This window comes from Carcharodon carcharias, chromosome 16, assembly GCF_017639515.1.
Source record: "Carcharodon carcharias isolate sCarCar2 chromosome 16, sCarCar2.pri, whole genome shotgun sequence".
Lineage (NCBI taxonomy): Eukaryota > Metazoa > Chordata > Chondrichthyes > Lamniformes > Lamnidae > Carcharodon > Carcharodon carcharias.
The window spans coordinates 94,536,678-94,560,856 of record NC_054482.1 but is presented as its reverse complement, the minus strand read 5'-3'; the positions used below and the strand labels follow the sequence as shown (position 1 = coordinate 94,560,856).

At 41.1% G+C, this 24,179-nt stretch overlaps 1 protein-coding gene across 5 annotated transcripts in view; it reads left to right on the top strand.

The window, feature by feature from the left end:
- agla (amylo-alpha-1, 6-glucosidase, 4-alpha-glucanotransferase a) overlaps positions 1 to 24,179 on the top strand; it is a 106,296-nt gene that overhangs the window by 72,013 nt on the left and 10,104 nt on the right. For all 5 annotated transcript variants that reach the window (XM_041207897.1, XM_041207892.1, XM_041207893.1 and 2 more), the window contains exons 21-29: positions 175 to 305; positions 1,380 to 1,516; positions 7,245 to 7,378; positions 9,864 to 10,039; positions 10,555 to 10,657; positions 12,294 to 12,519; positions 17,208 to 17,319; positions 17,428 to 17,563; positions 19,538 to 19,650. In XM_041207897.1, the coding sequence (XP_041063831.1) occupies positions 175 to 305; positions 1,380 to 1,516; positions 7,245 to 7,378; positions 9,864 to 10,039; positions 10,555 to 10,657; positions 12,294 to 12,519; positions 17,208 to 17,319; positions 17,428 to 17,563; positions 19,538 to 19,650 (1,268 nt within the window). The remainder of the gene's footprint in view (positions 1 to 174; positions 306 to 1,379; positions 1,517 to 7,244; positions 7,379 to 9,863; positions 10,040 to 10,554; positions 10,658 to 12,293; positions 12,520 to 17,207; positions 17,320 to 17,427; positions 17,564 to 19,537; positions 19,651 to 24,179) is intronic.

Below are 24,179 nucleotides of genomic sequence, written 5' to 3'. Positions count from 1 at the left end.
ATGGAAATGGTCATTATTTTTATTTAATGAAATAATTACTTATCAAGAATTAGAAAATACAACTACAGACCAACGAACGTGAATTAACTTGTTTTGAGACCGAGGTGCTGTTTTACTATAAATGCAGTGCATTATATTCATCTGTATCCTATGTTTTTTAAAAAAAAACAACAGCATTGCTTCCGGCATTACACTGGCTGATCTTAATCTGTTGCTTTACCGATGTGACTTTGAGGAACAGGAAGATGGAGGAGGCTGCTACACTCTTCCAAATTTTGGACCCTTGAAGTATGCAGGTTTGCAAGGTACGTGGACCTCAATGCTTGGTTGCATTTGTACAGATATTCAGACCTATTATGAATTAATATGTGGAATGTCTAAATGTTGCTGCATCAACTTTAATTTGTTACAGTTCTGTGAAGTATCCCTTTTGTTTAGTATTATAAACAATGACAGGACCATGCACGGATAAACTGGACTAAGTATTTAAAAACTCGTATTTGCATTTTCAGGAGGGAACTTAATTACAACTTTGTATTTCTATATTTTTACATGTACTTTGCCAAATTATGAACACCAACCTGAACAGAATCAAATTTTACGACAGTTGGAGGAGCAGTGGTGGTTGGCGCAGTAGGGTTGGGGGATTGGTGGCAGTGCAGTTTAAAAAAAAAAGAGCAGTTTAAAACCTGAAGTACTGGAGCTTTCTTAGCAGCTCAGCTGGCTAAGCTAGTGATCAGTTAGCCATACAGACCAGGAAGGTTCTGGGTTCAATTCCATGCTGAGTTGCCTGATTGCAGCCAGGTCAGCAGTAGGAGATGGCTTGCCTTTGGGTTGCAGAAGGAAAAAGATCAGTCAGAGTTTCTATTCCTGATTGCTGTCTCGCTGCCCATTTTGAAAGCGCACATGTGTGGATAAGGGCTGTAAAGTGATGCACCTTGCTGATTAGCCCCCTGACTGCTCACTGTTCAAGCTTACACTGAAGAATAATCATTCAGTGTGGTATTTAAGAGTGCACAACAGCTGGTTCTCAGCAAAGAGCCAATGTCTTCAGCTACAATAGTAGGTAACTGGTGGGGGGAGAAGAAGGAAGAAAAAATACTGTGTAATATCTGTTTGAAACACTGGTACCTGTGTTCTTCATGGATCAAGTCCCAATCAACTTATACTTGTACCTTATATTGCACCTTACTTTCACAGGAGGTTTTACCATTCATATATAAAAGTTAATTGACCTTTAGCATTTCAGTAATGTTTTCCAGGTGTTATAGCTTACAGGATCGATCAATATATGAGCCTTTTTTTGATGCAAGTAAGGAATTAACCTTATGAAAACCTTTATATGGCATATGTAACTGAGACTCTTGTGCTTTACTTAGGGTTCATATCAGTACTTGCAGACATTAGACCTGGGAACGACCTGGGACATCCTTTGTGTGAAAATCTGAGGGCTGGAGACTGGATGATGGACTATATTTCTAGTCGTTTGATTACACATGGAGGCAAACTTGAAGAGGTATGAGGTGAAGGTGTGTGTGTCTGTGTGTGCACCCTCCTCAAAACTCAACTCTCTAAGTCAGGTTTTTAGACACAGCATTTAATATCCTTTTGCTGAGGAGAAAATAGAAGTTTCTTGCATCATTTTAATAAAGTTTTATCCTTTGTAACCAAATTATTGGATATACATTGGAATCTATTCTTCCTAAAGGTGTAGCAATAAATACCAAATTAAAATGTAGTAACATAGCGCACTTCAGTTCTGGCTCTGCTTGTTATTTTTCGCAGAAATTCTACTCTTGTTCAAAGATTTAACCTCACTGCATTTGCTGTAGCTCAGTTGGTATTCTCTCATCTCCTGAGTCAGAAGGTTGTGAGCTCCATCCAGAATCTTGAGTACGTAATCTAGGCTGACACTCCAATGCATTACAGAGAGCGTGCTGCACTGTCAAATGCGGCGTCTTTCAGATGAGCCATTAAACACGGCCTGAGTTCTCAGGTGGATGTAAGTGATTCCATGGCTTTAGCTCTCCCGTGATGCCCTCGACAGTATTTATCCCTCAATAAAAATCACCAGAAGAATGAGTTATAAGTCATTATCAGTTACTTTGTGGCAGCTTGCTGTGCACAAATTGAATGCTATGATTCCTACATTATAACAGTGATTACATATTAAAAGTGCTTCATTGGCTACGGGACATTCTAAGCTCAGAGGTCTTTTATTCCTTTTATCAGAAAAGCATGTCTCACACTTGTAAAACAAAACAATTTTACAATTGGGAGCAGGCTGGGTGACGGAGGGCCCTGCATAATTGGGTGCGATGGCTTAGGGTGGTCAATTTCCTGACCACATCCTGCCACCCCCCACCCAAGCCATAATGAAGTCGGGCAGGGATGGTTGAGGTTGGCCTTTGTGCAGAGAGGCCAATTGAGGTTCTTCAGTGGCAAATTAAAGGCTACTTAAAAGCCTCAGCTGAGCTACCACACTGAAAAGGTTGGTATGCTGGTCTCCCTTTGGTTGGGGCTGATGACAGGAGTCATCCTGATCAAGTACCCTGTACTCCATGGAGAGACCCATTGGTGACGAGGGCTGACCCACTGGAAAAGTACCTTCTGACCTCCATACCCACCCTCACTCAACCTGGACTGGCCATAACAAACTCACCCCAATGAGCTCTCTTCTGGGTCTTCCTCTATTGTTGCTGGTCTCAAGCCTGCTGCAGTACAAGCAGTGACCACTGCTCCTGGTGACACTTGTTATGATGTGACAGATGGTAATTGCCAGGCTGACCAAATCCCAAAGGGAAACCTGGTCAAGCTATCTCAATGGTTTCATAATTTGTATTTATTACGGGAAGGTATGTACACTGAGGTCAGAAGTAAAGAATCCACTACCATCTTTGAAGATCTTAAAGATTAAATTAAAACATTTATTAGTAAAAGAAAAAAAATTAAGCGTGCACAAGATTGTAGTTACACAGTTAAACTTAGCTTTACAACAGTTTCCAAAAGATTTCTACTCAACCAGACCCCCAACTACATAACCCTTTTCAGGCAACAGTCCAAATAGATTCTTAATCTATAAAACAATCAGCAATATTACCACAGGCACCCACTGTTGTTATAAGGGAGGTATTTCACAGCTTCTATCTCCCCCTCACTCAACAATGGAACTCAAGGCTTTTAACAAAGCCTTGCACTCTAGACCAAACCAGCACTTCTCCTGGGTGGCTAGAGGCTGCTTTTTCACAGGTCTATTTCACACAGTCCACCTCTCAAGATCTCACAGGGCTATTCACCATACAGCTTCCCATCTTTCTTTAAATATATTCTCTCTCCTTTGATCTGTAAATCCCATTGTTTCACCCTTGCTTTGGAAGTTACTTTTCCCAGAACATAATCTTTCATGTTGTTCTCATAACCAGCACCTTTGGGAAAAATTAACTTAATAACTTTGCCTTATTTATCTTACTAGTTGTAAAACACCTCATGTCCCTTTGAAAATCAAATAACCTCTTATCTACAAATACAAATTCCATTCAAACTGTATCTGCTGAGACTTCATCTTAGTTCACCCATCTCCATTTCAAAATACCTGTTTTACACTTAACCCCTTTGATTCAAACCTTGCACATAGACACATAAAAACTAGGAGTTAGGAGTAAGCCATTTGGCCCTTCGAGCCTGCTCTGTCATTCAATATGATCATGGCTGATCCTCTATCTCAATGCCATATTCCTGCTTTCCATACCCCTTGATGCCCCTAATATCCAAAAAATGATCAATTTCTTTCTTGAATATATTCAGTGACCCGGTCTCCACCACCTTCTGTGGTAGAGAATTCCACAGGTTGACCACCCTCTGAGTGAAGAAACTTTTCCTCATCTCAGTCCTAAATGGCCTTCTCTGTATCCTGAGACTGTGGCCCCTGGTTCTAGATTTCCCAACCTGGGGAAACATCCTTCCTGCATCTAGTCTAATTAATCCTAATAAAATTTTATACGTTTCAATCATCCCCTCTCATTCCTCTAAACTCTAGTGAAAATAGGCCCAATGGAACCAATCTCTCCTCATACGACAGTCCTGCCATCCCCGGTCTAGTGAGCCTTTGCTGCACTCCCTCTATGGCAAGTATACCCTTTCTTGGGTAGGGAGACCAAAACTGTATGCAATTCTCCAGGTGTGGTCTTACCAAGGCCCTGTATAACTGCAGTAAGACACCCCGACTTCTGAACTCAAATCCTCTTGCAATGAAGGCCTATTTCCTTCCATTTCCATACCATTTCCTTCCTAATTGCTTGCTGCACCCCCCTATTTACTTTCATTGGTGTACAAGGACACTGTGATCCCTTTGTACATCCACATTTCCCAATATATCACCATTTAGAGAATACTCTGCCTTTCCGTTTTTCACACTGAAGTGCATAACTTTACATTTAATCACCTGATGCTGCATCTGCCATGTGTTTGCCCATACACACAACTTGTCTAAATCACCCTGAAGCCGCCTTGCATCCTCCTCACAACCCTGCCCAGTTTTATGTTGTCAGCAAACTTGGAACTATTGCACTTGGTTCCCTCATCCAAGTCATTTTTTTATATATATATATATATATATATATATAATAAATATATATCGTGAATAGCTGGGGCCAAAGCACTGATCCCTGCAGTATACCACTAGTCACCGGAAAAAGACCCATTTATTCCCACTCTGTTTCTGGTCTGTCAACCAATTCTCAGTCCATGCCAGTATATTACCCCCAATGTGCTTTAATTTGCCCACTGGCCTCTTACATAAGACCTTATCAAAAGCCGCATTGAAATCCAAATACACCACATTCACTGGCTCTCCTTTACTTATTCTACTAGTTACATCCTCAAAAAACTCTAGTATATTAGTTAAGCATGATTTTCCTTTCATAAACCCATGCTGACTTTGTCTTATCCAATTAATGCTTTCCACGTATTTGATAATAGACTCTAGCATTTTCCCCACTACTGATGTTAGGCCTCTGTAGTTCTGTTTTTTCTCTCCTTTTTTAAATAGAGGGGTTACATTTGCCACCCTCCAATCTGTAAGAACTGCCCCAGATTCTATAGAATTTTGGAAGATGAGTAACAATGCATCCAGTATTTCCAGGGCTACTTCCTTCCATCCTGGGATGTAGATTATCAGGCCCTGCAGATTTTTCAGCCTTTAACCCCATTAATTTCTCAAGCACCATTTTTTTTTCACTAATACTGATTTTCTTCAATTCTTCCCTCTCACTAAACCCTTGGTTCCCTAACATTTCTGGGAAATTATTTGTGTCCTCTTCGTGAAGATGGAACCAAAATATGTATTGAATTCTTCTGCCATTTCTTTGTTCCCTGTTCTAATTCCCCCGTTTCTGACTGTAAAGAACCGATATTTGCCTTTGCTAATCTTTTTCTCTTCACATATTTGTAAAAGCTTTTACAGTCAGTTTTTATATTCCTTGCATGTTTACTTTCATACTCCATTTTCCCCTCCTTGATCAATCTTTTTGTCCACTTTTGCTGAATTCTAAACTGGTTCTCAATCCTCAGGGTTGCTGCTTTTTCTGTCAATTTTATGTCAATGTCTCCTCTTTCTGGATCCAACACTATCCCTAATTTCTTTTGTAAACCATGGTTGAACCACCTTTCCTGTTATATTTTTGCACCAGACAGGAACGAATAATTGTTGTAATTCATGCATACGTTCCTTAAATATTAGCCATTGCCCATCCACTGTCAACCTTTTTAGTACCGTTCATTGCCAACTTGTGCCTCCTACCCTTTTAGTTCCCTTTATTTAGATTCAGGACCCTAGTTGCAGATTCCACTTCTTCACACTCCATCCTAATGAACAGCTCTATCATTTTATGGTCGCTCTCCCCCACGGAACCCCGCACAACAAGATTGTTAATTAATCATTTGTCATTGCACAACACCCAGTCCAGGTAGCCTGCTCTCTAGTTGGCTCCTCAATGTATTGGTCTAAAAAACCATCATGTACACACTCCAGGAAGTCGTCCTCCGTATTATTGCAAGTTTGGTTTATCCAACCTATATGTAGATTAAAGTCACGCATGATTACAGTTGTACCCTTATTGCATGCGTCTCTAATTTCCTGCTTAATGTCTTCCCCTACATCTTCATTACTGTTTGGGGGCCTAAAGACCGCCCCCACCAACGTTTTGTGCCCCTTGATGTTTCTTATCTCCACCAAAACAGTTTCCACATCATGATTTTCTGAGCCTATATCCTTCCTCACTATTGTATTGATTTCCTCCTTTACTAAAAATGCTACCCCACCTCCTTTCCCTATTTGTCTGTCCTTCCTAAATATTGAATACCCCTGGATGTTCGGTTCCCATCCTTGGTCACCCTGCAGCTATGTCTCCGTAATTGCAGCTATATCATAACCGTTTATATCTATTTGCGCTGTTAATTAATCAACTTTATTGCATATGCTCTGTGCATTAAGGTACAATGCCTTTAGACTTGCATTTTTAACCTTGTTAGTCATCTTAGTTTCATTTTGTGTTATTACCCCACTTGTTTTTCGCCCTTGTTTTTTTTCTGCCTTCCACTTTTGCTTCCTACTTTTGTCTTTTGTTTCTATCCTTGTTTCCCCCTCCTCACAGGTTCCCATCCCCCTGCCATTCTAGCTTAACCCCTCCCCTCTGACGTCTGACTGTCTTTGGTTTAATTAAATTAGTTTCACGTATACCCACACACAAGCCTTCTTCAGCATCCCACAGTAACATTAGGGGGAAAAAGTGATATTTCCTTTACAGTCTGCTCAGACTGAAGTGCTGCTGACCCTCCGATTGGCTGGTGACTCTTAAAATTGATTCCCCACTCTTGAAGTCCCGGCACCCATGACTGCTTGATAGCCATTTAATCCTGTCAGGGCTTCCAGAAATGGCCTTGGCGGGGTTGTCACCAGCCTTCTGGCCACCACTTTGGCCATTAAATTCAGCGCCGTATCTCTAACAAAAGCAAAAAAAAAATGCAGATTAATGGAAGGTAATGATTTTAAACCAAATGATTGCATTTTGAGGTAGGCCTAAACATATATTTTGATTATTTGTTATGTCACAAACCCTTGTGTAATAGCAGCTGAAGATTTTTGGTAGTGACTTGCGATTAGAAAAAAGTAAATCAGCTTTTGAGTAACACTGTGTACTGTTCTAGAAATCCAGAGCATCATATAATGGCATTCTTTTTTCTAACAGATTGGTAACTGGTTTCAAGCAATGTTTGCTTACCTCAAATGCCTTCCCCGCTACCTTATCCCGTGCTACTTTGATGCAATCCTTGTAGGGGCATACACAACCATAATGGATATAACGTGGAGCCAAATGTCAAGGTGCGTCTGATGTTAAAGCGGGGACAAAAATATATTAATGGTGAATTGTTTTGTTGGTGTAAAAGGTTAGAACACAAATATTTCACCCCAAAGCCTGCATTGATATCGAGCTAAAAGAAAAGTCTTAGAAAAGGAAAACTGCAGTCAGAACAGCAGGCTGGAGCAACTATTTTAAAAAAAAATCAAAAGGATACAAAGGAAATATTAAGAGGTGCAAAGAGAGAATATGATAAACTTGCAGAAGATATCAAATATAACAGCAAAAGTTTTTTATTAATGTATTAATGACACTGATGAAGGAATAGAGTTGTATATCCAGATGGCTTTGTTAATAACAGGAGTAGGCCATCAGCCCCTCGGCCTGTGCTGCCATTCAGTGATCTGCATCTGAACTTAATTTGTTCCGTATCTTTTTGTGTTTGCTTAAAAAAAAAGTGTAAATCGCAGTTTTTACATTTTCAATTGAGCTAACCTTAGGGGAGAGAGTTCCAGGTTACTACATATTCCTAAAGAAATGTTTTCTGATACAGCCCCAGATGGCCTGGCTCTGATTTTAAGGCTAAGCCTCACCCATACCATCTCTTGACCTGTAATGTCCCACCAGATGAAATGGCTTCTCTCTATCGATCCTATCAAATATTGATTGCCCCTTAATCTTCTATGCACAGGAGAATAGACCTAGTCTATTCAACCTGTCTTCATAGTTTAACCCTTTTAGCCATTCTATTATGATGATTTGTGCTGCACTCCCTTCATAGCCCATAAGTTCTTCCTGAGGCATGTAGAGAACTGAGCACAATATTCCAGGTTGAGTCTAACATGAGTTTTATACAATGGTAGCATATGTTCCATCTCTGTATTCCAGCCAGGCTAGCTCTCAAAATAACAAATAGCTGCTAAGGCTCAGTGACAGCAGTCTTACCTGAGAGTCAGAAGGTTGAGAGTTCAAACCCCATTCTGGAAATTTGTACATATAATCTAAATGATACTTCAGTGGAGTATTGTGGTTGTGCTGCACTACCAGAGGTGCTGTCTGATCAGATTTGATTTCACATCTTACCTTTTGGGTGAATGTAAAAGATGCAACAACTCTAATGGAAGAAGAGCAGGGGAGTTTCCTAATGTTCAGGTCAACATTTATCCCTAAGCAATATCAGTTAAAAACTTAAAAGCAAAATACTGCAGATGCCGGAAATCTGAAACAGGAATAGAAAATGCTGGAAAAACTCAGGTCTAGCAGTATCTGTGGAGAGAGAAACAGAGTTAACGTTTCGAAAAGAAGCTCTGAAGAAGGGCCATTTGGACTCAAAACATTAACTCTGTTTCTCTCTCCACAGATGCTGCTAGACCTGAGTTTTTCTAGCATTTTCTGTTTCTGTATCAATAAAACCTTGTCTGTCTGGTCACTTATCTCAATGGTCTTTGTGGGAACTTGCTGCCCATGTCTTGGCTGCCGTGATTCCGTATTCTCTACAGTGACTGCTCTTCTAAAGTGCTGCATTGGCTCATAAGTGCTTTGGAATGCCCTCCGATTGTGAATAGAGCATTTATAGCAGATTTGCAGTAGAGTTAAATGAAATGTGACTTTAACCTGTTTCTCCAAGCAGTGACGAAAGATATGAGGCTAAATTTAGCAGGGCACTGGAGTCTTGCTCCCCGCCCCCTCAACCAAACTAGGCCAAAACTTCAGACCCAGTAGCCATGGGATTTACGCCCCTCAGTAATAGGAAATTCCATCTCAGGGAGCTGCCAGTTCCAGTATTGGCAGCTGCACTTGGATCAGTGGCCGCTGCCATTATTACACTGGGGCCTTCACCAGGGATCATCACAGGATCCCTGGTGGGAGTTAAATGTGGGTGGGAAAGGATAACAGATAGTGGGTTGCTGGCAAGGTGGAGGGAAGGGGTGCCAGGGCCAAAGACTGGGGTGAGAGGGGGGTGCCAAGGTGGGACCACCCCCACCCCACTCTTTCAGTCATCACCCCACCACTGACCCACAGAGGAAAACCTATGGTTGCTTGACGTGAGCCTCTCCCACAGCCAGTTAAATCCCAGCGGTGATGGGATGAGGCCCCAAAGTGGGAAATAATTGCCCACTTTAAGAACCTCAATTGGCCCATTGGATCGTGGGCTGCCCAATGTACCCCCACCCCCTGCTGTTCGTATAATTGCAGTGGAGGCTGGGCGGGAGATTAGGCAGCAGACAGCCCACCTGCGAAATTTAATGTGTCCTCTTTTCAAAACTACCAGTCTGGAGCATTAAATGAAACCCATGGTTTTACTAAGGTGGTCCACTTGTTTAGTTGGTTGAGAGTTTGATTACCATCCATAACTTTGCCAGTTGATCTTAAAATATGCTTAACCTTCTCATTAGGGGTTGGAGAGGTTGTGGGGTGTTGCAGAAGGATAGGCAAGAGAGAAGTGGACAATTATAAGATGGAAAAAAATTAATTATCCATAGAAATCTTAGTAATTTTTTTTTGTAGCTTTGTGCAAAATGGCTCAACGTTTGTGAAGCATCTTGCTCTGAGTTCGCTGCAGATGTGTGGAGTGGGAAGATTTCCTGCTCTTCCAAAACTGTCTGGTTGCATAGAAGGTGTTCCGTATAGACTTAATTACATTACTGGTGAGAAGGAGCAATGCTGCGTTTCCTTAGCAGCCGGTAAGTGGCATCCGCTTTTCTTCCTATGTTTTAATTTAAATGTATTGAAAATGTTGTTATGTTTTCATTCCAGAATCGCTATGCTTTCCTATTCTTTTATAACTAGTCACAACATTTCTTTTTAAAAAAAACCTCCAAAAGAAACAAGACTGTGTCACGAGAAACAATTTTGTCTTCACGTTTCAAGATATATCTAGTTTGATACTGTATCCTCTATACCAAAATGATTGAGCTTCTCAGAGTGACATTGTTTGAAGAGCAAGTATCATTCAGTGTTATAACTCGAGCAAGCTTGTAATGAAAAACGTGTGTTCCGCTCTTAACAGCTTTTTGTAGAAATTTAAGGTGCTCTATCTTGGGTAACATGCAGCATTCATACTTTACTTGTCAACAGGAAACCTCTCTAAGTGTCACTGAATAATTTCCTCTTGCATTGTTTTGCTGAAAAGCCATTGTGCCTTTTTTATTTTTCAATTCTAGCATTTCTAATTAGGATTTTTAAATTTCTTATTGAGGGCTGCCACATTTTGCTGCTGGTTTATTCCGCTGCTGGGGAAGAGATACGTTCATTTCTCTCAGAGGTCTAATGCTGGTAACTGGACGCTATGTAGAAGCCAGGTAAGGCATGACCACGTCATAGAATCCAAGAAAGGCAATTTTCTGAGGCAATTTTCCTAGGCAAGTTTGTGTAAGTGTGGGGATTTTATCCATCAGCACTGAAGGAGGCTGTTCTCCCTATTGTGCTGTGCCAGTGCTATGTCCACAATGGAACTAGCTACACTACAGCTATTATTTTGCTCTTCTTGGCACCGTATGATGTCTTTGATCACATTTGCCTCTTCTCCACCTAAATTTTGTTTTGCCTGAAAATAAACTGAGATCCCGCTTTGCACCTAGGCGACACTCTGCAGTGCTTTTTAACCAATGCATGTTGATTAAGTCTGCAAATGTCAGAGGAATGACAAAATGCTTCTAGGAAGGGTTTAAGCTGTGTGGTACCTGCACTTGACCAGAATGAATTTTCTGCTGCTAGTGAGTTTGGAAAGGAGGGTCCTACACTCTTGCATTATGAAATGAGTGCTCATGTTTGTTGCTTTGGTCTGAATGAACTTGTATGAGAAATTGTACATCTAATTCTGAAACCCAAATGGATGATGCATTTAAAATAAAATCAAAATTCTGGAAATATTCAGGCGAGGGAGCATCTGTCAAGAGTAGACGAGATAACATTTCAAATGGAGACCCCTTGTCTGAAGTAGAAAAGATTGTTAATGAAAAGCATTTTTTTTAAGAGTTGTACTAAAGAGCGCAACAGATCATTGGGGGCTTGGGGAGCAATCTAAATAGGAAGTGGCAGTGAATTAAAGAATAAAAACATGACACACACTTAAGTGTTTTTTAAAAAGCATTGTTTAACTCAGGATGGTTACAGTTTGGAAGTAGATTTGATTTGTAACCAATTTAGCCGCCCGCTAAGTGTTCTGTTTTAGATACTAAGGAAGCGACCTTAAAGAAAGGTACAATAAAAGAAGAGGCCCATTACCCTGGAGGTGCAAGAAGTGGTGGTGGTAACACTGGTTTCTAATTCTCTTAAGAGAAAAAATTTCCAGGGCTTCAGGGAAAAGGCATAGAATTGGGACTAGCTGAGTCGCTCTGAGTGCTGGCACAAACACTTCAGGCCGAATGGCCTTCTTCTTCTATGCTGGAATCATTCCATCATTCCATGATTAGAATTCAGCTTCAGTAGGATTAAAAACTTGTTCTTTCACACAAAATGATGGTTGAATAGAACAGTACCAAATATCACCCTTATGTTTTGCTCAGTAGCCTGAGAATAATAACTTCCCTTAAAACAAATGTATACAGCCACATCACCAAAAATGTATATTTTTTAAAAAAAGGCTCTGAAATGTTAACTCTGCTTCTCTTGCCACAGGTGCTGCCAGATTGGCTGAGGCTTTCCAGCATTTTTGTTTTTATTTTTGATTTCCATCGTTGCTTTGACAACTAAAGCCTGTTTTTTTTCTTCTTAAAAAAGCCAAACGTTGCAGTTTTGTGAGTCTATTGTTTGACCCCAAATTCTTCATTGAATGATAATTAGAGTTTCAAGTGATCTGTGTGCCAAAGTCTTGGGTGACCTACATTTGAGACTTCATTTTGCAACTATTTGTCTTGTATTAATGTAAATTAGTTATCTTTTTATACCAAAAATCTGCAATCATCTCTGTTCTGAAAATATTTAATTTAATTACAGGAATATAATCCTTGCATTTGCCAGCACTCTACGGCATGGCCTAATTCCAAATTTACTCGGTAATGGAGTATGTGCTCGATACAATTGTAGAGATGCTGTCTGGTGGTGGCTTCAGTGTATTCAGGATTACTGTGTGAAGGTTGAAAATGGAGTGAAAATTCTCAAATGTCCTGTATCACGCCTATACCCTACTGACCAGTCTCCACCTCTTGAGCCAGGCACTTTGGTAATTTATTTTATCCTAATAATTTATAGCGATGTATAACTATGGCACAAATAACTTTCTTCTACAGTGACAAATCATTGTAATTGCAAATGTTATTTTTCCCCTCTGCTGGTCAGACATCAGTACTTCAGGACAAAAACAAAAATACCTGGAAAAACTCTGCTGGTCTGACAGCTTCTGCAGAGAGGAATACAGTTAACGTTTCGAGTCCGAATGACTCTTCATCAGAACTAAGAGAAAATAGAAAAGAGGTGAAATATAAGCTGGTTTAAGGGGGGTGTGGGACAGATAGAGCTGGATAGAGGGCCAGCGATAGGTGGAGATTGCCAAAAGATGTCATAGACAAAAGGACAAAGAGGTGTTGACAGTGGTGACATTAGCTAAGATATTTGCTAATGGTGACGTTAAGAGTAGAAAGCAGGACGAGCAAGGTACAGGTAGCCCTAGTGGTGGTGAGGTAGAGCTGGGTGTCGTTTACGTACATTTGGAAACTGACATTGTGCTTCCTGAGGGGCAGCATGTTGATGAGGAATAGGAATGGGCCAAGGAGAGATTTTTGCAAGACACCAGAGGTAACTGTGCAGGAGCAGAAAGAGAAGCCGTTGACGGTGATTCTGTGGCTACGATTAAAGGTGTAAGGATGATCAACATTGTCAAAGGCTGCAGATAGGTCGAGAAAGATAAGGAGGGACAGTTTTCCTAGTTGGTGGAAAATATGTTTCTTATCAGCATTTACAGTTAATATATAAAGCAGGGGAGATCCACTTTTTCATGTATCTTGTGAGCCACTGCTGGACTTGCCATCTTGGTTTTTCTTGGTGTGTGATGGACATTGACACTGAGCAGAAATATATTTATTTAGCATATGCAGACTCAGCCTATAATTCTCTGCATCAATGTTTTCATCAAGCCCTCAGTGAGTAATCGATTTATTGATGAACTAAAGATTCTACCACGGGGCCAAATTGACAATCTTCTGGTCTCAGTCAATTGGCCAATGATAAACCTTCCAGTTAGACTGAGCAGAAATATAAATAGGCCAGAGCAACTCGAGAAATGTCAGTATTGTAATGTAAAAGACCTGTTGATTTGTTTGAGATTCCCAGCTGCTCCACAGCTGTACTCAAGTTCTTGCATATGCAAGTTTGAACACAAAGTAAGAAATTTTAGGAGCAAGAAATAAGCACAGACACTGTCAGAAATATTGTGATATACCGATTGGTCAGCTGATGTGAAGTCTTCTTAAACATGCTTTTGGGCAAATTCCATTACGGCCTTTCTGTTTTAGTGTGTTAATCTTTCCCTGTCTTGAGGCGGTGTAAAGCAGGTAGTAACAAAGTGTCTCTTATGTGGCAAGTGTCAGCTCTAGGACGAATTAATACCCTTGTAATTGTTATTGATTCTATTATTGGTTCTGGCCTAAGAAGAGATCAGATTGACAAAGGGTAGTCTGCACGAGTAAAGTTTGACTATATGTTTGTCCCATATGTGCAGTAGTCTCCCATTCTGCCATGTTGACTGGGATTTTGCAGTAAAAATAACCATGAAGTAAATTGTACAGCAACTTTTGGCAGCTGCACATGCACAGTTAAACCTGGAAATCAAGAAGCTGCTGTCAGAGTTGCATCCTCCTTCAGACGCTTCACTATGCCGTTATCTTGCTCTTATTATCATTCAAGTACATGGAACAATGTAAAATTGCTGTGCTTGCCCACTAGATGGCAAACCACCACTGACAAAAAAAGAACTTACAAGAAAATGGCTCAGGATGAAGCTTTAGCGGATCTGCCTTGAGGCAGAGCACACATGACAGTGACCCACTAGATGCCCACTAAACACACCAGAAAAAGTTGGTTTGCCCATTCAAGTGCAAGTAAATTTTTAATGACATTATTAGTTTTAATTGGTGCCAAGCAACCTCTGTGGTACTGAAAATTCCTACAGATTTTAATTGTTGGAGATTTTTTAAATCAAATTTGTTTTCCCCTTTTTATCCCTCTTAATCTCACCCTTCTTTTCCTCTTTGCTTTGTGTACATCAGTTGACCTCATTTTAACACTTCAAAATTAACGTGACCTCTGCGCCAACAAAAACAAAACAGCAATAAGCAGCACAGTAATATTCAGTATCTAATTATTAAAGTTTGCATATTATAGATCAACATATACCATATTATTTTAAAATCTGTGTTTTTAAAGTACTTTGTAAAAATGTTATTTCATGGACTCAGCAGTTCATTACTTCATCTGAGCCAATCCAGCTCATGGACCCTTAGCCAGGAAGCAGCGGATACTATTGACTATTGCATTTGTATTCAGCGTTAGATCTATAACATATCACATCAAGGTCCTTAAAGGCCATCTTGTCATAATTGATTTTAATGTGAGACAAGTCAAATAAAGTTTTAATTTTCTACTGAGGATTTCAAATGAAACACAATAATATTCATAGTTCCAGAAGCTGCAGTTTCACTGTGGAACCTGCTACTCACAAGGCAAATTTCAAATAAAATGAATTTAATTCCCCAGGTAAGTAACTTGCCTGAGTGCGGAGCCATGCTTCTCCCATCCTGGGGCCAGGCTTTGAGAAAAATGGATCGCTCCTGAACAGCTATAGAACATTAGCATGCAACAGTTACTGTCCACTGAGATTTCAGCCAAGCTCTCCATATTCCCTGATGACAGATGGCTCAGTGAAGCCCCTTTCCCCTGCTCCCACATGCGTGTGCATACTATAATCGGCCTCTCTTTCTCCTCCCCCCCGCCACCCTTACATGCACACAGATGTACACGGTAATCAGCCCCTCTCTCTAACCCTGCACACAGGTCAACCAGCTGGTGGCAGCCAGAGAAATAGTGTAGCAGAACAAAAACAGAATTACCTGGCAAAACTCAACAGGTCTGGCAGCATCGGCGGAGAAGAAAAGAGTTGACGTTTCGAGTCCTCATGACCAGTTTTTTTGTTTTTAAATAGTGTAGCAGCTCTGACAGCTGCAACCCAAGCCGGTGTGGACTGCGAACCCTATCGTTAACATTTTTAAATGGTCTTGAGATGAGAGAGGAAACTTCCAGCGGTTTGGCTGAGATCAGGTTCAGTGGGAGAAGGATGAAGGGAGTGGAGAAAATTAATGACTTGTGCGTCAAACTTGTTGTTGGTGTTGGCACTAGGCGGACATTTTTTCTTCAACTCTGAGAGGAAGAGAGAGACCAAGAGAAGAGCAGGATAAGGCCAGACGTTGCCTGTATCTTGGTTCTGGTGTGGGGCACAGTCTCGGAGGAAGGGGAGATTGTGACCCCATTTGCTGTTTCTGTGATACCAATTGGGGTCACGATCCATAGTTGGAGAACTACTGCTGTACATGATTTGACGAAGAATAAACTATTGTAACCTGCACTTCCTTGTAGGGAGTGTCTCAGTAAGGATTCTTCAATCTGGTTGGTTAAGGAGTAACAGTTAGTTGCCCTATTGATGCAGATCTCAGACCTCCTGTAGAGTGGCCACATTGATTTCCAATAACTGCAAGCTCCAGTTGTTATAGCACAGCGAATGGTAAATGCTGAGCTCCTCAAATCCCAGAGGGAAACTTGAAAAAGCTGCTACAACAGTTTTTGCAATTTGTATTTTGATTTCAAGATGCGTGCCTTGAATTCAGTAATAATAAGTCTGAGTCCTGGAGGTTTTTTACAAAATTAAATTAAACATTTATTAATGGAAGAAAATATTTAAGCACATACATGGGTCTACAAATTACTATTATGGTAACTCCTAGCTCCCCTAATTAATCTGTCTCTCAGTTACACCCATTAAGGCAACAGTAAAAACAAATAAATTTCAACAGACTCAGGCAAAGCACACAGTGATATTCACAGTGAGTTTTCTTACCTTTGGTTCCTGTAGACAGCAACTTGATACCTAGAGGCTGGAGGCTTTTCACACTTGTTAGATCTTATAATACCTTCTGCTTCCACTTGGCCTCATCTCCTTTATACATGTTTCTCCCTTTTTAATGTAAATTACATTGTCCCAATATGTCTTTGCAACTTTGCTTTTTCTATAATATAAATCTTCCAAAGTACTCATTAGTAATCTTTGGGAAAAATAAACACCCTGTTTGGCTTGGCTCTGTTGGCTAGGTGTAAGACCTTACCATCTCTTTGAAATTCACTACTCTGGTATATTTAAAAATGCAAATGTTCTTCACACCTCACATTTTAAAACTCCAGCCATGTTTATGTATTTAGCATTTCAACCTAGCTTCTCTTTTGATAACTCAAAAGCTCCAGGCTAGCCACCTGCAATTCAATTAAAATCCACCCCCCTCCCCACACACACACAACCTCACACAGAGAAACTAATCCAAACCCCGCTATTAACCCACCTTTACGATAAATGGCAATAATATTTTGAAAGTTATTATATTTTCATGACAGTGCAAAAGTCCACAAAAAACCCCTGGGCAAACCTAACTGTAATGAGCAGCTGGTGCCATTTGCCACTGCAACAAGAATTGGGCCATTGGGTGTTTGTTTAAACTGAGGTCAAGAGTAGAAGTTCAACTAGAAATAAAAAGGAAAAAAGTATTTATGAAAGGATTTAATTTAACAAACAATATTTATTTGTTTTTAAAACAATTTTTGTAAATTTTGTAAATATTCCAATGAATCAATTTGGGATATCTTTCGATCCAGGATCAGCCCCTACATGATGTCATTCAGGAGGTCATGCAGCGCCATATGGAAGGTGTACAGTACAGAGAAAGAAATGCTGGACCTCACATGGATTCACACATGAGAGATGAAGGTATATGTGCTACATCTCCAATTCCCCTCTCACTAAATAATTCCATTTTTAAAAGGAATGGTCAATGATGAGGCATATGTAATGTGATTGGTTTTATTTCCCTTGAAGGTTTCAACGTTACTATAGGGGTGGACCTAGAGACAGGCTTTGTGTTTGGAGGACAGCGATACAACTGTGGTACTTGGATGGACAAAATGGGGGAGAGTGAAATAGCTCAAAACAAAGGAATTCCAGCTACACCAAGGTAAAAGTCTCAGTAAAATAAGATTGAAGACATGGAGCTTTAAATTACAGGCTGAGCTTCAAAAAAAAATTGTACATTTTGTTTCCTGCAGTCATTTTTGTGAACCTACTGAAATGATGTAAAGGGTAATATGAATTAATTTCATCTTTGTATTTCTTCAAACTTGATTTGATGCTTAAAATCATTAGTGCTTGCTGAAGATCTAAATGTACTGTGGATAAACAAAGTCCCTGCCAACAGCACAGACCTGTTAAATTACTTCCTAAAGGTGGCCATTGTTGGCATCCTCAAATTGAGGGACAGCCATTTATTCAGGGTCATTGAGTTTCTTCCATGTTATCCTTGAGAAGAGAAACATCATTCTGTGAATGAAGAGGATTTTGTCCATTTGACCTTGGTTTATAGATCACCCTGGCGGCTTCAAGAAAGCTTTGCATTATCATGACAATCGTCATACTCTTGGATCTTGTGGGCTTTCTTTTCCCACCACTTGCCCTTTATCTCCCGGATTTGCCTTTGGGAGTCAGCTGTTGGAATGCTGTCCTCTTGACTTGCGACCTTGGGTTGTTCTGCCAGGCAAGGCTGCTCGTTTTGGTCCAGAAGGTCTTTTTTTTTTTTATTTGCATCATTTTCAAAGGATCTGTAAATATATGTAATGGATCAATGTCCAAGGAAAATACAAAGTAAACTAGCAATAAGGAAAAAAAAAAGGCCCATTGCTGCTGAACATTAATAATTTAGTTGAACTGAATTGGACTAGCACTATAAATACTGTGGCAGCAAGAATAGGTCAGAGGCTAGGAACCCTGCAATGAGTAACTCGCCTCCTGACACCCTAAAGCCTGTCCACCATCGACAAGGCACAGGTCAGGAGTGTGATGGAATAGTCCCCATTTGCCTGGATGAGTGCATCTCCTGCAACCTTGAGGAAGCTGGACATCATCCAGGTCAAAACAGTCTGTTTGATTGGCACCACATCCACAAACATTCACTCCCTCCATCACTGATGCACAGTAGCAGCAGTGTGCACTATCTACAAGATGCACTGCAGGAATTTACCAAGGCTTCTTAGACAGCACTTTCCAAACCCTCAACCACTACCACCTAAAAGGACGAGGGTAGCAGATAGATGGGAGCACCACCACCTGGAAGTTCCCCTCCAAGTCACTCACCATCCTGACTTGGAAATATATCGCCATCCCTTCACTGTCGCTGGGTCAAAATCCTGGAACTCCCTTCCTAACAGTATTCTGGGTGTACCTACACATGGGAACTGCAGCGGTTCAAGAAGGCAGCTCACCACCATCTTCTCAAGGGCAGCTAGGGATGGGCAAAAATGCTGGCCCAGCCAGCAAAGTCCACATCCTGTGAATGAATAAAAAAATAAATAATTTAGTTGGGTTTTACAATTTTTTTAGGGAAGAGTACCTGACAACTTTACCCGATCTGGTCTAGCCGTGACTCCAGAGGGACAACTCATGGTGGGCAATAAAACATGCCTTGCCAGAATAGTCAGCATCACGATTTTTTAAAAACCAAATGATTAAGAGGACAAAGAACTTGAGTATCTCACCCTTTGCTAACTTTAATCTCCATAGCCCATCCCTCACCAAACATCGTGTTCAATTGACTTCAGCCCCCTGTGCAGCCGCCCCCACTCCCGCTTTCATTTCCTCCACTGAGTCGCTGTGCTGTCAACCACTGAGGCTCCACACTCTGGAATTTCTTCTTAAACCCTTCCACTTCTCCAACTTTCTCTGCCCCTTTGAGACCCCCTGTAAAACCCATCTCTTTGACCAAACGTATAATTGTCCCTCAGAATCTCTCTCCTTTATGTCTTTTTGAAGACTTTGGGAGCCTTTTTTTGTGTCAAAGGCATTATGTAAATGTAATTTGTTTTCTCCAAAAACCTTTATCCTGCCGGGAAACATCCAATCTTTTAAAGTGACCACTTGAAATGTATTTACTTTTCAGAGATGGATCTGCAGTTGAAATTGTTGGCCTCAGTAAATCAACTATTCGGTGGTTGATGGAACTACACAAAAATTCCTTGTTTCCTCACAGTGGAGTCAAGGCACATAAAGATGGTGAGAACATTAATCTCTATACATAGTTTGCCATGATTCAGTTAGGCTATGTCAATTGTGGCCGCTGGCTCCAAGAGCAGATCAGAGGCTAGGAATCCTGTGGCGAGGAAATCACCTGACTCCCCAAAGCCTGTCGAACACCTACAAGGCACAAGTCAGGAGTGCGATGGAATACTCTCCACTTGCCTGGATGAGCGCAGCTGCAGCAACACTCAAGCTTGACACCATCCAGGGCAAAGCAGCCAGCTCAATTCATACCCCATCCACAAACATTCACTCCTTCCATCACTGACGCAGAGTAGCAGCAATGTGTACCATCTACAAGATGCAGTGCAGGAACTTGCCAAGGACAAGGGCAGCAGACACATGGGAATATCACCTGTAAATTCCTTTCCAAGCCACTCACCATCCTGACTTGGAACTATATCACCATTCTTTCACTGTCACTTGGTCAAAATCCTGGAATTCCCTCCCAAACAACACTCTGGGTGTACTAACACCACATGGACAGCAGCAGTTCAAGAAGGCAGCTCGCCACCATCTTATCAAGGGTAATTAAGGATGTGCAATAAATGCTGACCTAGCCAATGATGCCCACATCCCATGAATTAATAAAAAAATTGAACTTTTCAAGAATGAGATGAATAAATGTTTTTGAGGAAAAGATTACTGAGAAACCTGAGTTAAAGGCAGATAAATAGAGTTGAGTTACAGATCTGCTAAGAGCTAGTAGAATGGTGAAACAAACTCCAAGAGGCTGCACACCACTGTCACATAGTTCCTTTGAGTCCTGTTCAATTCCTGAAGTAGCATTTATTACGTCTTCAAATGCTTGCTGAGTGTCACTGGTTCCTCTCCTTGAAGTTTTGAATTTGTAGTGTTACTCTGATATTATTTTCCTTGGCTGCCAATCAATGCTTTAAAATCATGGCATGATAAAATCCCAAAGAGATCATTTAGCCCATCATGCCTATGCCAGCTCTATGGTAGAGCTATCCAATTATATCCACTTCCCTCCTCTTTGCCCTTGGCCTATAATTTTCTTTCCCTTCAATGAAATAACAATTCTCTTTCTAATAAATCTACTTCCATCAGTCAGTCAGTACATTCTGGATCACAGCAACTTCCTGTGATTTTTTTTTTAAACAGTTACCTCATTTGTTTTTGCCACTCACCTTTAAGTTTGTTTTCTGGCTGCCAAGCCACCAGCCACTTGAAACAATTTCAGCTTATTTATTCCATCAAAACTGTTCATGATTTTGAGTATTTCTACTAATTCTCCTGTCAGCCTCCTCAGAGCTATACAGCACCAAAACAGGCTCTTTGACCCATCGCATCCATGCTGGCCATCAAGCACCTATCTATTCTTATACCATTTTCCAACACTTGGCCCTTAGCCCTGTATGCTATGGCTTTTCAAATGCTCATCTAAATACTAAAGTGTTGTGAGGGTTCCTGCCTCTACCACCGCCTCAGGCAGTGTGTTCCAAATTCCAACCACCCTCTGGGTGAAAAAAGTTTTCCTCAAATCCCCTCTAAACCTCCTGCTCCTTACCTTAAATCTATGCCCCCTGGTTATTGACACCTCCACTAAGGGGAAGAGTTTCTTCTTATCTACCCTATCTATGCCCCTCATAATTTTGTATGCCTCTATTAGGTCCCCCGCTCAGCCTACTGTTCTAAGGAAAATAACCCTAGCTCATCCAGTCTCTCTTCATAGTTGAAAAGCTCCAGCCCAGGCAACATCCTGGTGAATCTCCTCTGCTCCCTCTCCAGTGCAATCACATCCTTCCTATAGTGTAATGATCAGAACTGCACACAGTACTCCAGCTATAGCCTAACTAGCGTTTTATACAAATCCAACATAACCTCCCTGCTCTTATATTCCACACCTCAGCTAATAAAGGAGTATCCCATATGCCTTTTTAACTACCTTATCTACCTGTGCTGCTGCCTTCAGCATTCTATGGACATGTACACCAAGGTCCGTCTGATCCTCTGAACATTCTAGGGTCCTACCATTCATTGTGTATTCCCTTGCCATGTTAGTCCTCCCAAAATGCATCACCTCACACTTCCCAGGATTAAATTCTATTTGCCACCACTCTGCCCATCTATATCATCCTGTAATCTAAGCCTTTCCTCCTCACTATTTACGACACTGCCAATTTTCATGTCATCTGCGAAATTGCTGATCATACCTCCTATATTCACATCTAAATCATTAATTTACACTACCAACAGCAAGGGTCCCAGCACTGATCCCCACGGTGCACCTCTCGTCACAGACTTCCAATCGCAAAAACAATCTTTGACCATCACCCTCTGCCTCCTGCCACTAAGCCAGTTTTGGATCCAATTTGCCAAATTGCCCTGGATCCCATGGGTTCTTACCACCTTGACCATTCTCCCATGTTGGACCTTGTCAAAAGCCTTACTGAAGTCCAAGTAGATTACATCAATTGCGCTATCTTCATCTACACAGCTAGTCACCACCTCGCAAAATTCAATCAAATTTATCAGACAAAGTCATGCTGACTATCCCTGCCTCTCCAAGTGGAGATTAATCCTGTCCCTCAATTTTTTCCAATAGTTTCCTTACCACTGATGGTGGACTCACTGGCCTGTAATTACCTGGTTTATCCCTACTACCTTCTTGAATAATGGTATCACATTCACTGTCCTCCAGTCCTCTGGCACCTCTCCTGTGGCCTGAGAGGATTTGAAAATTAGTGTCAGATCCCCTGCAATGTCCTCCCTTGCCTCACATAGCAGCCTGGGATACATCTCACCTGGGCCTAGGGATTTATCCACTTTTAAGCCTGCTAATAGCACCTCCCTTTCAATGCTAATTTGTTCAAGTATATCACAGTCCCCCTCTCTGATTTCTACACATACATCGTCCTTCTCCATAGTGAACACAGATGAAAAGTAATCATTTAAACCTCACCTAGTCCTCCGGCTCCACACACACATTGCCACTTTGGTCCCTGATGGGTCCTACTCTTTCCCTGGTTATCCTTTTGCCCTTCATATATTTATAAAATACCTTGGGGTTTTCCTTTATCTTGCCCACTAATGTTTTTTCATGCCCCCCTTCTCTCCTAATTACTTTTTTAAATACCACTCCTACACTTTCTATACTCCTCTCGGGCTTCCGCTGTGTTCAGCCCTCTGTCTCTGCCTTAAGCCTCCTTTTTTTCATATCCTATCCTCTATATCCCTTGACATCCAGGGTTCCCTGGACTTCCTTCACCTTTATGGGAACATGTTGGCCCTGAACTCTCACTATTTCCTTTTTGAATGACTACCACTGGTCTGATGTAGACTTTCCTACAAGTAGCTGCTCCCAGTCCACTTTGGCCAGATCCTGTCTTATCATATTGAAATCAGCCTTCCCCCAATTCAGGACATTTATTTCTGTCTATCTTTGTCCTTTTCCACAACTACCTTAAATCTTAGAGTTATGGTCACTGTCCCCAAATGCTCCCCCATTGACACTTCTACCAGCATGCCTGGATTCATTCTAAGATTAGGTCCAGCACTGCCCCTTCTCTTGTAGGATTTTCTACGTGCTGGCTCAAAAAGCTCTCCTGGATGCACTTAAAGAATTCCGCCCCCTCTAAGCCTTTCATGCTAAGACTATCCCAGTTAATATTGGGGAAGTTGAAATCCCCTACTATTATTACCCTATTGTTTTTACACTTCTGAGATTTGCCTACGTATCTGCTCCTCTATCATCTCCTCACTGTTTTGAGGCCTATGGTACACTCCCAGCAAAGTGCCCCCTTTTTGTTTTAAATTCTATCCATATGGCCTCATTTGAGGAACCTTCTAAGATACCATCTCTTCTTACTGCAGTAATTGACTCCTTGATTAATAGTGCAATGCCGACACATTATCTACAACCCTGAGTCTTCAGCTGTGTCTCCAGCTGATGCTCAAGCTCCAAAACCCTTTGCTCAAGCTGGTCAAGCCGGTGGCACTTTCTGCACATGTGGTCACCCAGAGTGTAAAAATTGTCTAACAATTCCCACATGCTGCAGGGTGTACAACAACAGGACTGAGCTCCCTTGCCATACTTTTTGTTTGTTTTTAATTAAAAGACTATTTCCTTAAATTTAAGCCAAGTAGAAAACTATTTAGTTTTTCTTAAAAACAAATGCTGAGACTCTTACCTTCTGTAGTGTCGCTTTAAAGTGGGGGGTTGGGAAACAACTTACCCACTACCTACCAACCAGCTCTCCCTTGTCCTGACGCCACTCATTGCCAATTTCCAGTGCCGCTGAGTGTCTAGGTTAGAACTGGCTCCCTCACAGGTAAACTCTGCTCTTATCTTTATACAGCAGCTCTGCTCTCTCACAGGTAAACTCCTGCTCTTTATACAGCTGCTCCGCTATCGCTCTTTGTTGTCTAGCCTTTATTAGTTATGTAATTTCCCCCTATCTTTAAGTTACTAACTTAAGAATAATCAACAAGTGATAGTTACTCAGCTGCTAACTTAAACCTGAAACAAAGCTAAAGGCTGA